We start from the raw sequence: 13,688 nt of genomic DNA, 5'->3' as shown, positions 1-13,688 counted from the left end.
ATGTTGTGGTGACCCCCAACCATAAAATTATTTACCAAGTAATTATAATTCATGAGTGTCGTTTTACCTCCAATACTGCTGCTTTCAACACAGCAGCTGCTTTCTACACAGTAGCTGCTCTTTACACATCGGAAATATGTGTTTTCCGATGGCCTTAGGCGACCCCTGTGAAAGGGTCGTTCGACCCTCAAAGGAGTCGCGACCCACAGGTTGAGAAACACTGAACTAAGGGCTTATTCACAAGTGAAGCGGGCACTGCTGCTCCTCTGAAACAGTGATCCAAGAGGGTTTGACAGGTGTGAGGAGGTGTTATGTTGCCTCCTCACCTCCTGATTTAAACCCATGATTGCCCTGCAATGCACTCAGTTGCGACACAGTAGTATGGCAGTCAGAGGAAGTGACACTGAACCCGGTGATCTATGACTTCTCCCATGGTGTTCAGGTAGATCTCCTCCTCTTCAAGGTTGACTACCCCTGATGTAATGTATATCTCTATCAAAAACTTTCCCACATTTTCTTACCAAAATGGGGAATAGAATATTATTTGGTTCAAACCTAATATGACGTAATAAATATATGATATAAATTAGGGGTAGGCAAACTTCGGCCCTCCAGTTGTTGTGGAAGTCCCATGAGGCTTCGTAAGTCTGGCAGCCACAAGCATGACTCTCCCATTCTCTTTCCCTCTAGATCACAAGCTGGACAACCGTGATGGGACTTGTAGTAATGCAACAGCTGGAGGGCCGATGTTTGCCCACCCCAATTTAAATCAATGTGAAAGTGGACTAGTTCTCTTGAAATCAAAAAATGACAGACTAAATCTACCTAATACAGCACACAGAACATGATACAGTTTATAGAATGTACACAGCAGTGATGTAATGTATACATATCATGTGGTCTTTTCTCCTTTCACCCAGACAGGAAGGTTACAGCTCTGTGATATATATCCAGTCATAACTAACGACCTGCTCATTAGACAATGGTGTCTTTGATGTGCACGGTGTGACTGATATACACAATAAGGCCATTTCCTAGGGAAACTGCTCGCTGGTTCTATACCTGCAGAACTTCCTGCCCATGTATGGTCCTCCACCTACCTGTTCTTTCAACAGTAGCGCCACCCGCTCAAAAAGTTGGCTTCCGTCAATGGAGGTCAAGGCGATATACAGGAAAAGCCCATACAGGACTGGTTTGGGGATCCACTGCAGTGGAAGCGGCAGGAGGAAAAGGGAGAGGCCCACCAACACGTTGGCCACGAGCGACGTCAACCGAGTCTCCTTCACGCTGACAATCCTGGGATGGACAAAGGACATGTAAGTGAAGGCTGAGACAAAAGAATTCCTAGATGTCTGAAGGATCTCTTTTGGGTCACGTATAGCTAGCAGTAGTTCGTCAAAGATGTTTTGCAGCTTATCCTAACCACCTCTTCAGTTCTAATGAGTGATTGGGAACATACCTCATTATTTGTATCCACACAGGTAGCACAAACCCCCTATTTAATCAAAGTGTTAAAGCCATAGTAAAACGCCCACATAAATCCTAAATAATGGGCCCCCCTGCACCGCATACTAATACATTATGACAGACTTATGCAGGCCATAGATGGGTCGTTTATTGGCCAAATTTTTGTCCGAACGAAAAATCGGCCGATATTCACACCGTTAGTGGGGCAATGCAGTCAGCCGTTTTTCGCAGATCTTCTTGTTTCTTTTTATCGGTCATGCTGGAAAATCCACAAAAAACGGACGTTTTTCAGAAGCATTGGTGGCAGCAGCAACGACCGATTTTTCGTTTATCGGCTGATAAACGGCCAGTCTATGGCCAGCCTTACCTGTACATGGAGCCCTCCAGCGCCGCACTGTCATGACTCCTGGCGCAGGGGCGGACTGACCATTTGGAAACTCGGGCACTGCCCGAGGGCCCGGGGTCAGTTGGGGGCCCCATGAGATGCCCCTGGTACCTTTTTCATAGGCTTTTTTGAGTTTGGGCAAGGACATAGGGGCCCCATGATCCCCTATTGCCCGGGGGCCCCATGAGTTGTCAGTCCGCCCCTGCCCCGGTGCAACCATCTGCACCCAGTCTTCCTTCTGGGTTCACAGGCTTCAGAATGGCAAGAGCCACGATGACGTCACTGCCACATGGAGCTCCGAAGGGACAGCAAGCTGTGCCATCCCTTCAGAGTGCATGTCCCAGTGACATCACCGGCTCTGCATGCTGTGTGAATATCTCCTAAACGGTGCATGTTTAGGAGATATTCACTGTACCTACAGGTAAGCTTTTTTATATATATACAGTTGTGGCCAAAATTATTCAACCCCCAATGCTGTAAAGGGGTTTAGGGACTATAGTGTACATTTGGAATTGTATTCAGAATCAAATCCTACAAGGACGTTGTAACTACCCAAATGCAACTAAAATGACATCAATTGTTTATGTAATACAGTAGTAAATGGTTCTTATGTGGTTTCTTCATTGCCACAATTATTCAACCCCTTAAAGACTACCACTCTGAAGAACAGAGGTTCATACAGGTGCTTTCCATCAGGTATTGAAAACACCTGTGGATGTCACCGAGCAGCAATCAAGCATAATAAGCACCAATTAGGCAGCTTTAAAATGACTGTGATACTCAGCTCCTTCTAGACATTTACTGGTGTGGTTACAAACATGGTGAAGGCAAGAGAATGGTCCAGGAAGACAAGAGAAGAGGTGATTTCTCTTCACAGGAAGGGCAATGGCTATAAGAAGATTGCAAAGATGTTAAACATACCAAGAGACACCTTAGGAAGCATCATTCGCAAATTCAAGGCAAAGGGCACTGTTGAAACGCTACCTGGTCGTGGCAGAAAGAAGATGCTGACTTCGACTGCTGTGCGCTACCTGAAGCGTAGAGTGGAGAGAAGTCCCCGTGTGACTGCTGAGGAACTGAGAAAAGATTTGTCAGATGTGGGTACAGAAGTTTCAGCCCAGACAATAAGACGCACACTGCGTAATGAAGGCCTCCGTGCCAGAACTCCCAGGCGTACCCCCTTGCTGTCTCCAAAGAATAAGAAGAGTCGACTGCAGTATGCCAAAAGCCATGTGGACAAACCACAAAAGTTGTGGGATAGTGTTCTGTGGACTGATGAAACAAAATTAGAACTGTTTGGGCCCATGGATCAACGCTATGTTTGGAGGAGGAAGAACAAGGCCTATGATGAAAAGAACACCTTGCCTACTGTGAAGCATGGTGGAGGGTCAATCATGCTTTGGGGCTGTTTTGCTTCTGCAGGTACAGGGAAGCTTCAGCGTGTGCAAGGTACCATGAATTCTCTTCAGTACCAGGAGATATTGGATGGAAACGTGATGCAGTCCGTCACACACCTGAGGCTTGGGAGACGTTGGACCTTTCAACAGGACAATGATCCCAAGCATACCTCCAAGTCCACTAGAGCATGGTTGCAGAGGAAAGGCTGGAACATTTTGGAGTGGCCATCGCAGTCACCAGACTTAAATCCGATTGAGAACCTCTGGTGGGACTTAAAGAAAGCAGTTGCAGTGCGCAAGCCTAAGAATGTGACTGAACTGGAGGCCTTTGCCCATGAAGAATGGGCGAAGATACCCGTAGATCGCTGCAAGACACTTGTGTCAAGCTATGCTTCACGTTTAAAAGCTGTTATAACTGTAAAAGGATGCTGTACTAAGTACTAAGATTGAATGTCACTTGGGGGTTGAATAAAACTGATAATGCTGTGAGCACAGAAAAGACATTTGTGGTTATTTCATTATAACTGTTATGTTATATTTGTCTGACCTACAAGTGCCTCTTTAATGTAAATGTAAGCAAGATGACTGAATGATCAAAAGCAATGTCAAACTGGCCAAAACACTCAATTTCAGTGGGGGTTGAATAATTTTGGCCACAACTGTATATATATATATATATATATATATATACACACACACACATATACATACATACACACACACATACATATACACACGCGTGAATAGGACGATATAGCCTTAATATAGGATTACCTGTAGGTACAACTTACAAAGTGGACTTTACTTCCTCATTCAGAGAAAATCATACCCAAACCCACAGCTCCATTCAACATTCGCCAGTCCTGTACATGGACAAAACTTCCCCTACCCATGTGTGCAAGCCAGGAGTCATGAAACACCTTGAGGAAGGTTGGCCCCCAGATGGAGACATTTGTTGACCACTAATAAACACAGTACTGGCAGTACTCGGGTCGCTGGTTCGAATCCCAATCACGGCACCACCTGTATGGAGTTTGCATGTTCTCCCTATGCATGCGTGGGTTTCCTCCGGGGAATCCGGTTTCCTTCCACATTCCAAAGACATGCTGGTAGGTGAATGGGTTCCTGTCTATATTGGCCCTAGCATGTAGGAATGTGAGTTAGGGACCTTAGATTGTACACCCCTTCAAGGTTAGGGACTGATGTGGATGTACAATATATATGTAAAGCGCTGCGTAAATTGACGGCGCTATAGAAGTACCTGAAATAAATAATAAATGTGACTATCTGAGAACAGGATCCACTCCATCAACCATGTGACTAGGATGATTAACACCTATGTAGACTTTCTGGCACCAAGTATGGGATTATGCAACTAGAGCAGCACAATTCCACAACTTTTACACCCCTCATCCTGTTCTTGGACAATTACCATCTGCATGGTACATCCTATAGTGACTGAATTAGGGCGCCTGTACAACCTGTGTAGATATAAATATTGGGGTATCTTCTTGACACTCATTAGAAGTGAAGACGTGGCTTGGAGAAGCTATGAAACGTCTTCAGCATTACAGAACAAGTCCAGTTGAATGTGGCTAACTACTAACTTTGCTAGAAGAGTTTTCAGACTGTAAGCTCTAATGGTTGGCTGTTTCTTTGGCTGAAATGTTTGATCTACAGCAGCTCCAGCTATTCCAAAGCCAGAGAATTGTATTGAATCTCAAGCAGAGGACAGAACACGAGACAAGTACCAGCAGACTGCCTGACTCAAATTACGTGACAACACACCAGTTATTGGGTCTGCCAGAGCCAACCTGTCCTACCATGTCTTCAGTGAAGTTTTCTATTTTTCCCATGGCTCAGGCTAGGATTGACACTACTTATCCTCACAGACTTACTATTCCATGAGTGTATCTAAAGTCAATACAGCGTGTGCAAGTGTTAAAACCTTTGCCTTTATTTTTTTCTATTTTGCTGTTGGTGTACCTGCTGGGGAGATTCACTCTATTCGTCGTGGCCACTGGAGCAGAATGTGCAACAAAAAAAGTTTTCAGCTGAACAGGAAGTAAAGAGAAATCTTCCAATGACAGCACATGCTCTGGTTGCAACTTGCAGTGCAATTCCTCTCAGCTTGGGTGAATTTTCTCACATTTCTTTTTCTGCCTCCAGGGCAGGAAGTACAGTGCCTTGAAAAAGTATTCATACCCCTTGAAATTTTCCACATTTTGTCATGTTACTACCAAAAACGTAAATGTATTTTACTGGGATTTTTCACACTTTTCAGATATTTGTAAAAGATTGTGAAAACCATTTATCATTTTCCTTCCACTACACAATTATGTGCCACTTTGTGTTGGTCTATTACATAAAATCCCAATAAAATACATTTAAGTTTTTGGTTGTAACATGACAAAATGGAAAATTTCAAGGGGGTATGAATACTTTTTCAAGGCACTGTAAAAAGAAATAGTCCCAATGGGACCTATTAGGGCAGTGGTCTCCAAACTGTGGTCTGAGGACCAAATGTGGCCACTTGATTGCCTTTATCAGACCCTTTGGGGCGCAAATCGTGCAACTGACACCAATGATGGGATACCTTTTCTCCCATTGATACAAACACAGGGCATTGTTTACTCTCACTGGCCATAGTGCGTCCCCCCTAAAGCCTGAAGGACATTAACTGGCCCTTGGTTTAGAAGGTTTGCAGACCCGTTATTAGGGAATGGTTAAAAACCACGTCTGTTCTTTACTGACTGACTATCTCCAAAGCAAAAAAAGGCAGCACCATTGTTTTGTTGGGAAGGAAGGGAAGGGAAAGGGAAAGGAAAAGAAAAGGAGAATGGGTGAATATCAGTCTGGAGGAACAGCAGTTCCTAGGCAGGCTGTTTTGAGCTGCAGATTCTCCTATGTGCCTGTTCACATATATGTGGATTGGATGCGGTTTGAGCCGCATTCAAATTCGCATGACATGTGAAGTATCATTGCTTCCTATGGTGCCTGTTCACATATGTCCGGTGCAGATTCAGCGCGGTTTAAGAAAAAAAAAAAAGAGAGTCCTGTACGATTTCTGAGCAGTGCGGTCTGGTTCAGGTGCGGTTTACAGGCTATTGACTCCTGTCTTGAACCTGATGTAAACCTGACATGTGTGACAGGATAAAATCCTGAGCTGATCCTGTCCTGAACCTGATGTAAACCTGACATGTGTGACAGGATAAAATCCTGAGCTGATCCTGTCCTGAACCTGATGTAAACCTGACGTGTGAACAGGATAAAATCCTGAGCTAATCCTGTCCTGAACCTGATGTAAACCTGACATGTGTGACAGGATAAAATCCTGAGCTGATCCTGTCCTGAACTTGATGTAAACCTGACGTGTGAACAGGATAAAATCCTGAGCTAATCCTGTCCTGAACCTGATGTAAACCTGACATGTGTGACAGGATAAAATCCTGAGCTGATCCTGTCCTGAACTTGATGTAAACCTGACGTGTGAACAGGATAAAATCCTGAGCTGATCCTGTCCTGAACCTGATGTAAACCTGACGTGTGAACAGGATAAAATCCTGAGCTGATCCTGTCTTGAACCTGATGTAAACCTGACATGTGTGACAGGATAAAATCCCGAGCTGATCCTGTCCTGAACCTGATGTAAACCTGACGTGTGAACAGGATAAAATCCTGAGCTGATCCTGTTCTGAACCTGATGTAAACCGGACCTGAACCGGCAACCAGCTACGGTGTCAATTAGCTGTGAAACCTGAGATTCAATCCACACCGCACATGTGTGAATCAGCACTCAGTAACACCTTCATTTGATGCTGGGCCTCCAAGAGTGAAAGAACTGAAATCCAATGAGTGAAAAGAGGGGGGCCAAGCACAGTAACCCTGGTGGGGCTAGATAATATTGGGCGCCCTCCAGCCAGGAAATGAGGTGGGTTCTGACATGCAGCAGCTTCCAATGCACATTGTGAGAAGCTCACAGTGTGCAGAGGAATCAGAGTCAGCCATTTCAGTCCAGAAGAGAAGCCGCTACAACTGTGCAAGATTTGAAGGGAAGGCTGGAGTTCAGCTACAAGTAAATGGAAAGCAATGAACAGACGTTGCTCAGCATGTTGGCGGTACGAGTAGGAGCTTGTGTGTGTTTTTCTAGCAGCTCCGAGAAGTAGAGCTCAGCCAACTGGCTTTAAATCCCTCATTCCAGACAACACAATGGGGACATCCCGTTCATGCTTGTCTGCTGCTTGTTTCACCCACACAAGACCTGAACATCTCCATTCTTTGGTTACAGTACGTGGTGAATGGGCAAAGTTCTGCAGCCAGACAAATACGTGTCCACTTACATCATATGGGGAACTTTACAATACGGCTACATGCTTGAACCTTGTAACAGGAGAATGACCAGGACTACAAATAAACCTGCTAAGGAATACCAATTTCTTTTTGTCAGGGTGCCATGTGTGTTTAATTCTCAAAATGGTCTTAAAGGGTCAGTCCACCAATAAATAATAGATCCGTATTGGCAGAAATTGGATGGTTACAGCAAACCTGTCTTTTGCCTATTCTCGGCAAAGTCCGAAATTTGATTTACAGCCTTCTCTATAAAATACAAAATTGGTGCAGTGCTGAAAAAAAGTATTATGAATACAGTGCAGAACTAAAAATATTAATAATATGAAAATAATAAATATAAGTGATATCACAAAAGTGAATGAAGGGCTGCAATTGACGCAATGAAAACAAGTGCGGCTGTGAAAGCCTTAAACAAAATAAGTGTTCGTATGGTGAACGTCTGAAACACCGGTCAGAAAGTCGTACTGTAAACGGATCCTATTGCACAGGTGGTATCAGATTATTTCATGTGACTTATTCGTGCAGGGAATTGATAAAAATGCGCACTCACCAGATGCACATAGTAAAATTGCAAAGTGTTGAACCATATATTGACCAAGGATCTGCAGGAAGCCCCCTTTAGATGGACCAGACAGACAGCATGGAGAGACTCCCTCCTCTGGATCTGAGACTGCTCTGGAACCGTAATCCTACTGGAGTCCTGGAAATTGTTTAGCACACTGAACCCCTGACACCCCCAGAATAATCAGGATGGGGGGGGGTCACCATCTTCATCCTCCCCGCTGTCATCTATAGAGACTGTCCCCGAGCTGGGGGAAGTGGATGGTGTGGTGTTTTGGGGTCTCTATAGATGACAGCGGGGAGGATGAAGATGGGGATACCCTCATCCTGATTATTCTGGGGGTGTCAGGGGTTCAGTGTGCTAAACGATTTCCAGGACTTCAGTAGGATTACGGTTCCAGAGCAGTCTCAGATCCAGAGGAGGGAGTCTATCCATGCTGTTTGTCTGGTCCATCCAAAGGGGGCTTCCTGCAGATCCTTGGTCAATATATGATTCAACACATTGCGATTTTACGATGTGCATCTGGTGAGTGCGCATTTTTATTTTTATCCGTTTACAGCACGACTTTCTGACCGGTGTTTGTCAGACCTTCACCATACGAACACTTATTTTGTTTAAGGTTTTCACAGCCGCACTTGTTTTCATTGCGTCAATTGCAGCGCTTCATTCACTTTTGTGATATCACTTATATTTATTATTTTCATATCATTAATAGTGGAGTTCCCCATATTTTGTAACTGGACGCGTATTTGTCTGGCTGCACTACTGTGCACATTCACCACGTACCATAACCAAAGAATGGCGATATTATGGCTGGTGCATTGTGTCACTCTTCAGGTGATTTTCAGGTCGTGTGTGGGTGAAACATGCAGCAGACAAGCATGAACGGGATGTCCCCATTGTGTTGTCTGGAATGAGGGATTTAAAGCCAGTTGGCTGAGCTCTACTTCTCGGAGCTGCTAGAAAAAACACACGCAAGCTCCCACTTATACCGCCAACACAGACCAAACGTTTACACAGCACCTTTACTTGGGGCTCCGAGGGGCAAATATAGAGGCGTGGAGCACACAGAGGGTTGGTCAATATCATGCATATAGCAGGTAAAATAAGTACTGAATATGTCACCATTTTTCTCAGTAGATATATTTCTAAGGGTGCTATTGACGTGACTTTTTCACCACATGTCCATAACAACCAATGCAATCCATACAATGAAACCAAAACAAATAAGTTCAGAATTTAAGTTATGTGTAGTAAACTGGAATGACACAAGGAAAAAAAGGATTGAACACATGAAGAAAGAGGTGCAAAAGTCCTGCCTCTTGTCAGTGCAAATTGATATCAGCTGGTTCAGTCTCAATTGATGGCCTATAAAATGGTGTCTAAGAAACATCTCATGATGGGTAAAAGCAAAAAGCTCTCGCTAGACCTTCGCAACCTTATTGTTGCAAAACATACTGATGGCATTGGTTACTGGATATTTAAACTTCTGAATGTTCCAGGGAGCACCGTTGGGGCCATAATCTGGAAGTGGAAAGAACATCATTTCACCATAAACTGGCCACACCCAGGTGCTCCTCGCAAGATTTCTGACAGAGGAGTGAAAAGAATTATCAGAAGAGTTGTCCAAGAGCCAAGGATCACTTGTGGAGAGCTTCAGAAAGACCTGGAATTAGCAGGTATAATTGTTTCAAAGAACACAATAAGTAATGCACTCAACCGCCATGGCCTGTATGCACAATCACCACGCAAGACTCCATTGCTGAAGAAAAAGCATGTTGAAGCTTGTTTAAAGTTTGCTGCACAACATTTAGACAAGCCTGTGAAATACTGGGAGAATATAGTCTGGTCAAAATTGGACTCTTAGGATGCCATAATACACACCATGTTTGGAGGTCAAATGGCACTGCACATCACCCCAAAAACACCATACCAACTGTGAAGCATGGAGGTGGGAACATCATGGTGTGGGGCTGTTTTTCAGCATACGGTATTGGCAAACGTCATTTCCTTGAAGGAAGGATAAATGGAAAAATGTTCCCAATGTACCAAATCTGCTGCCATCTGCCAGGATGATAAAGATGAAATGAGGACATTCCATCAACACAATGATCCCAAACACAAAGCCAAGGAAACTCTCAACTGGTTTCAAAGAAAGAAATTAAAGCTGCTAGAATGGCCCAGCCAATCGCATGACTTGAATCCAATAGAAAATCTATGGAAAGAACTCAAGATCATAGAAGAGGCCCACGGAACCTTCAAGATTTGAAGACTGTGTGGAAGAATGGGCCAAAATTACACCTGAGCAATGCATGCCATTAGTTTCTCTATACAGGAGGCATGTTGAAGCTGTCATTACCAACAAAGGATTGTGCACCAAGTACATTTCAGTTAGCGTGTTCAATACTTTTTCCCTGTGTCATTCCATTTTATTACACAAAACTTAAATTCTGAACTTGTTTTGGTTTCTTTGTATGTATGGATTGCATGGGTTGTTATTGGCATGTGGTGAAAATTTCATTTCAATACCACTGTTCAAAATATATTTACTGAGAAAAATAGTGACGTGTTCAATACTTATTTTACCCGCTGTATGTAACTCCTGTCCTCACCTGCACTGCAGAATACAGACTGGAAGAAGGTGGTCTAATAGGTATACCAAACCAGGGCTTCACTGCACTGTACTCAGGAAAAGAACAAAAAAAACAGGAGTGCATGGAGTAACCTCTTCAGTTTACTGCTTCTCCTTCACCATCCACTACTGGCCAGGATAGGTTCTGGACCAAGCTGTAAGGTTTATGTGCAGTGTAGCCAGCAAAGAGGTCTAAGACAGGACTATGCCGTCTGCCAGGGTTGCTTCAATCACAAGACTGGCTGAACTCAGATACACATTCCTGTACAGTCCATATATATGTATTTTAACTGTGTATTTAGTGGTCTTCCTTGTATTCTGCTTTTGGTCCAGGGTGGACATCTCTGTCTGCATACACATGGTGGAAGTTATGAGGGGTTCCCACTCTTCTTGTTGGGCACTTTATTTATTTTAGATTATGGAAAGCACAACAGAATAATGGAAACAACCTTCAGTTGGTGGGAACACCAGAACCTCCAAGGTGGGAAGGAACAGAGTTGGGATCTCTGTTCCAGCCCTCCATGAATGGTAAAAGTGTTAGAGAAAAGAAGTGTGAGCGATGAGTGTGTGTCATGTACAAATAAAACAGTACTTCACTCTTTGGATGAATGGAGCCCCCTAACTTACGTCTCATAGATGTGCCCATGCTCCACTCTCTCCTCCACGTAGGCCAGAGCTCGAACGTGCATTGGGGAGTGTGGGAAGGCAGCATGAATCCAGGGCATGCCGAATACAGACAGCCCTGTGTTAATCAGTGCCACAAGAAGGAGATCCCAGTGATATGCCGTACCCTTCACCAACCTGCAGGAAGCAAAAGCAGCATTGTCAATGAAAGGTGAACTACTTACAAGGCATCACAAAATTTCATGTAACTACCAAAAAAAACAAAAAAAAACAAAAAACGCATGCACTGGCCAGTGAAACCTACAATTATCTTGTATTTCTAGCCAAGATTTTTTTTTGGGTAGGAAGGTTAAGCATTTTTGGGTACGAAAGGTCAGAACCCCTGTGAGTTTTTTATCTTCTTGCAGTCTGTGTCCCCACTACCAGGATTAGGGTTCTCTATGTGTTTCATAGGGGGAAAAAAAAAAACCATGTAGAAAGATCCAAAATGTTACAGTTGTCACCAGAACAGGAGATGAGGAGACATCTTTCAAAGGAACACCGGTCCTGGTGACAACGGTTTGAGAGGGGGATTAGCTCTCACTTAGATGAGATTCCCTCTAACTTCCTGTTGACTCTCTGGGACAGGAAACAAAACAAAATATCCTCAATGGGACACAAAGCAACAAATAAAAAGGGATGGATAGGTGAGGATGGTAATGGAGGAAAAGACATGAACAGACCGGGGAGGAATGGACCGAACCGGGGAGCGACGGACCAGGGAGGGACGGACAGGGCCAGACTGGGGAGAAAGGGAAAAGGAAGGATGGGGGGGGAAGGGATAAGGACGGATGGGGGGGGGGGGGGGAAGGGATAAGGACGGATGGGGGGGGGGAAGGGATAAGGACGGATGGGGGGGAGGAAGGGATAAGGACGGATGGGGGGGAGGAAGGGACAGGGAGGGATGGGGAGGAAGGGATGGGGAGGAAGGGACAGGGAGGGATGGGGAGGAAGGGACAGGGAGGGATGGGGAGGAAGGGACAGGGAGGGATGGGGAGGAAGGGACAGGGAGGGATGGGGAGGAATGGACAGGGAGGGATGGGGAGCAATAGACAGGGAGGGATGGGGAGGAATAGACAGGGAGGGATGGGGAGGAATAGACAGGGAGGGATGGGGAGGAATAGACAGGGAGGGATGGGGAGGAATAGACAGGGAGGGATGGGGAGGAACAGATAGGGACGGATGGGGAGGAACAGATAGGGACGGATGGGGAGGAACAGATAGGGACGGATGGGGAGGAACAGATAGGGACGGATGGGGAGGAACAGATAGGGACGGATTAGGAGGAACAGATAGGGACAGATGGGGAGGAACAGATAGGGACAGATGGGGAGGAACAGATAGGGACAGATGGGGAGGAACAGATAGGGACAGATGGGGAGGAACAGATAGGGACAGATGGGGAGGAACAGATAGGGACAGATGGGGAGGAACAGATAGGGACAGATGGGGAGGAACAGATAGGGACAGATGGGGAGGAACAGATAGGGACAGATGGGGAGGAACAGATAGGGACTGATGGGGAGGAACAGATAGGGACAGATGGGGAGGAACAGATAGGGACAGATGGGGAGGAACAGATAGGGACAGATGGGGAGGAACAGATAGGGACAGATGGGGAGGAACAGATAGGGACAGATGGGAAAGAATGGGTAAGGATGGAAGGAGAGAAATGGATGAATGTTAAGAAATGGATGGTTGGGGAGGAATGGATGGATAGGAGTGGATGGTTGGGGAGGAATAGATAGGGATGGATGAATAATAGATGGGGAGGGAGGTTCCAGCTATAAATAACGAGCCCCACTGCATTCACTGAGAGGTCAGATGCCTACCTATTCTCTGGAGCATTGGTAAGAGAAGCCACAATGTTCTGCTCTATAAAGAAGAGCATGGACAGGAGGAACCCCAGGCCCATAGCACTGGTGATGGAGCCCATTGACAGTGATCCAATTGGAGCCAGGACAAACATACTCTCTGTTGGGATGTAATTAAACTTGGCAACTGAAAAACAAACAAAAAAAAAAGTAATTAAATCATGGTGCAAAAAAAGCAGAGGATGTGTCATATAATTAGGCTGTGTCCAATACTAAATATTTATACAATTTAAACAAACATATCAAATACAGAGGTGTTGTCTTTAATGTACGTGGACTGATACATCCACATTGTACCAAGAGTGAAGATGAGCCGTAAACCACTGCAGCTGTTTATTATTATTATTGGTAGATTTTC

At 44.8% G+C, this 13,688-nt stretch overlaps 1 protein-coding gene across 1 annotated transcript in view; it reads right to left on the bottom strand.

Annotated features, from left to right (window-relative positions):
- The window catches only part of SLC4A11 (solute carrier family 4 member 11), a 154,554-nt gene that overhangs the window by 17,932 nt on the left and 122,934 nt on the right, over nucleotides 1-13,688 (bottom strand). The window contains exons 15-17 of the mRNA XM_089654704.1: nucleotides 13,289-13,457; nucleotides 11,421-11,594; nucleotides 1,101-1,296 (exon numbers count right to left, since the gene is read on the bottom strand). Of these exons, the coding sequence (XP_089510830.1) occupies nucleotides 1,101-1,296; nucleotides 11,421-11,594; nucleotides 13,289-13,457 (539 nt within the window). The remainder of the gene's footprint in view (nucleotides 1-1,100; nucleotides 1,297-11,420; nucleotides 11,595-13,288; nucleotides 13,458-13,688) is intronic.

This window comes from Staurois parvus, unplaced genomic scaffold, assembly GCF_062004578.1.
Source record: "Staurois parvus isolate SC_StPar_1 unplaced genomic scaffold, SC_StPar_1.0 ptg000791l, whole genome shotgun sequence".
Lineage (NCBI taxonomy): Eukaryota > Metazoa > Chordata > Amphibia > Anura > Ranidae > Staurois > Staurois parvus.
Note: the sequence above shows the minus strand (reverse complement) of the source record. Positions and strands in the feature narration are given on the sequence as shown.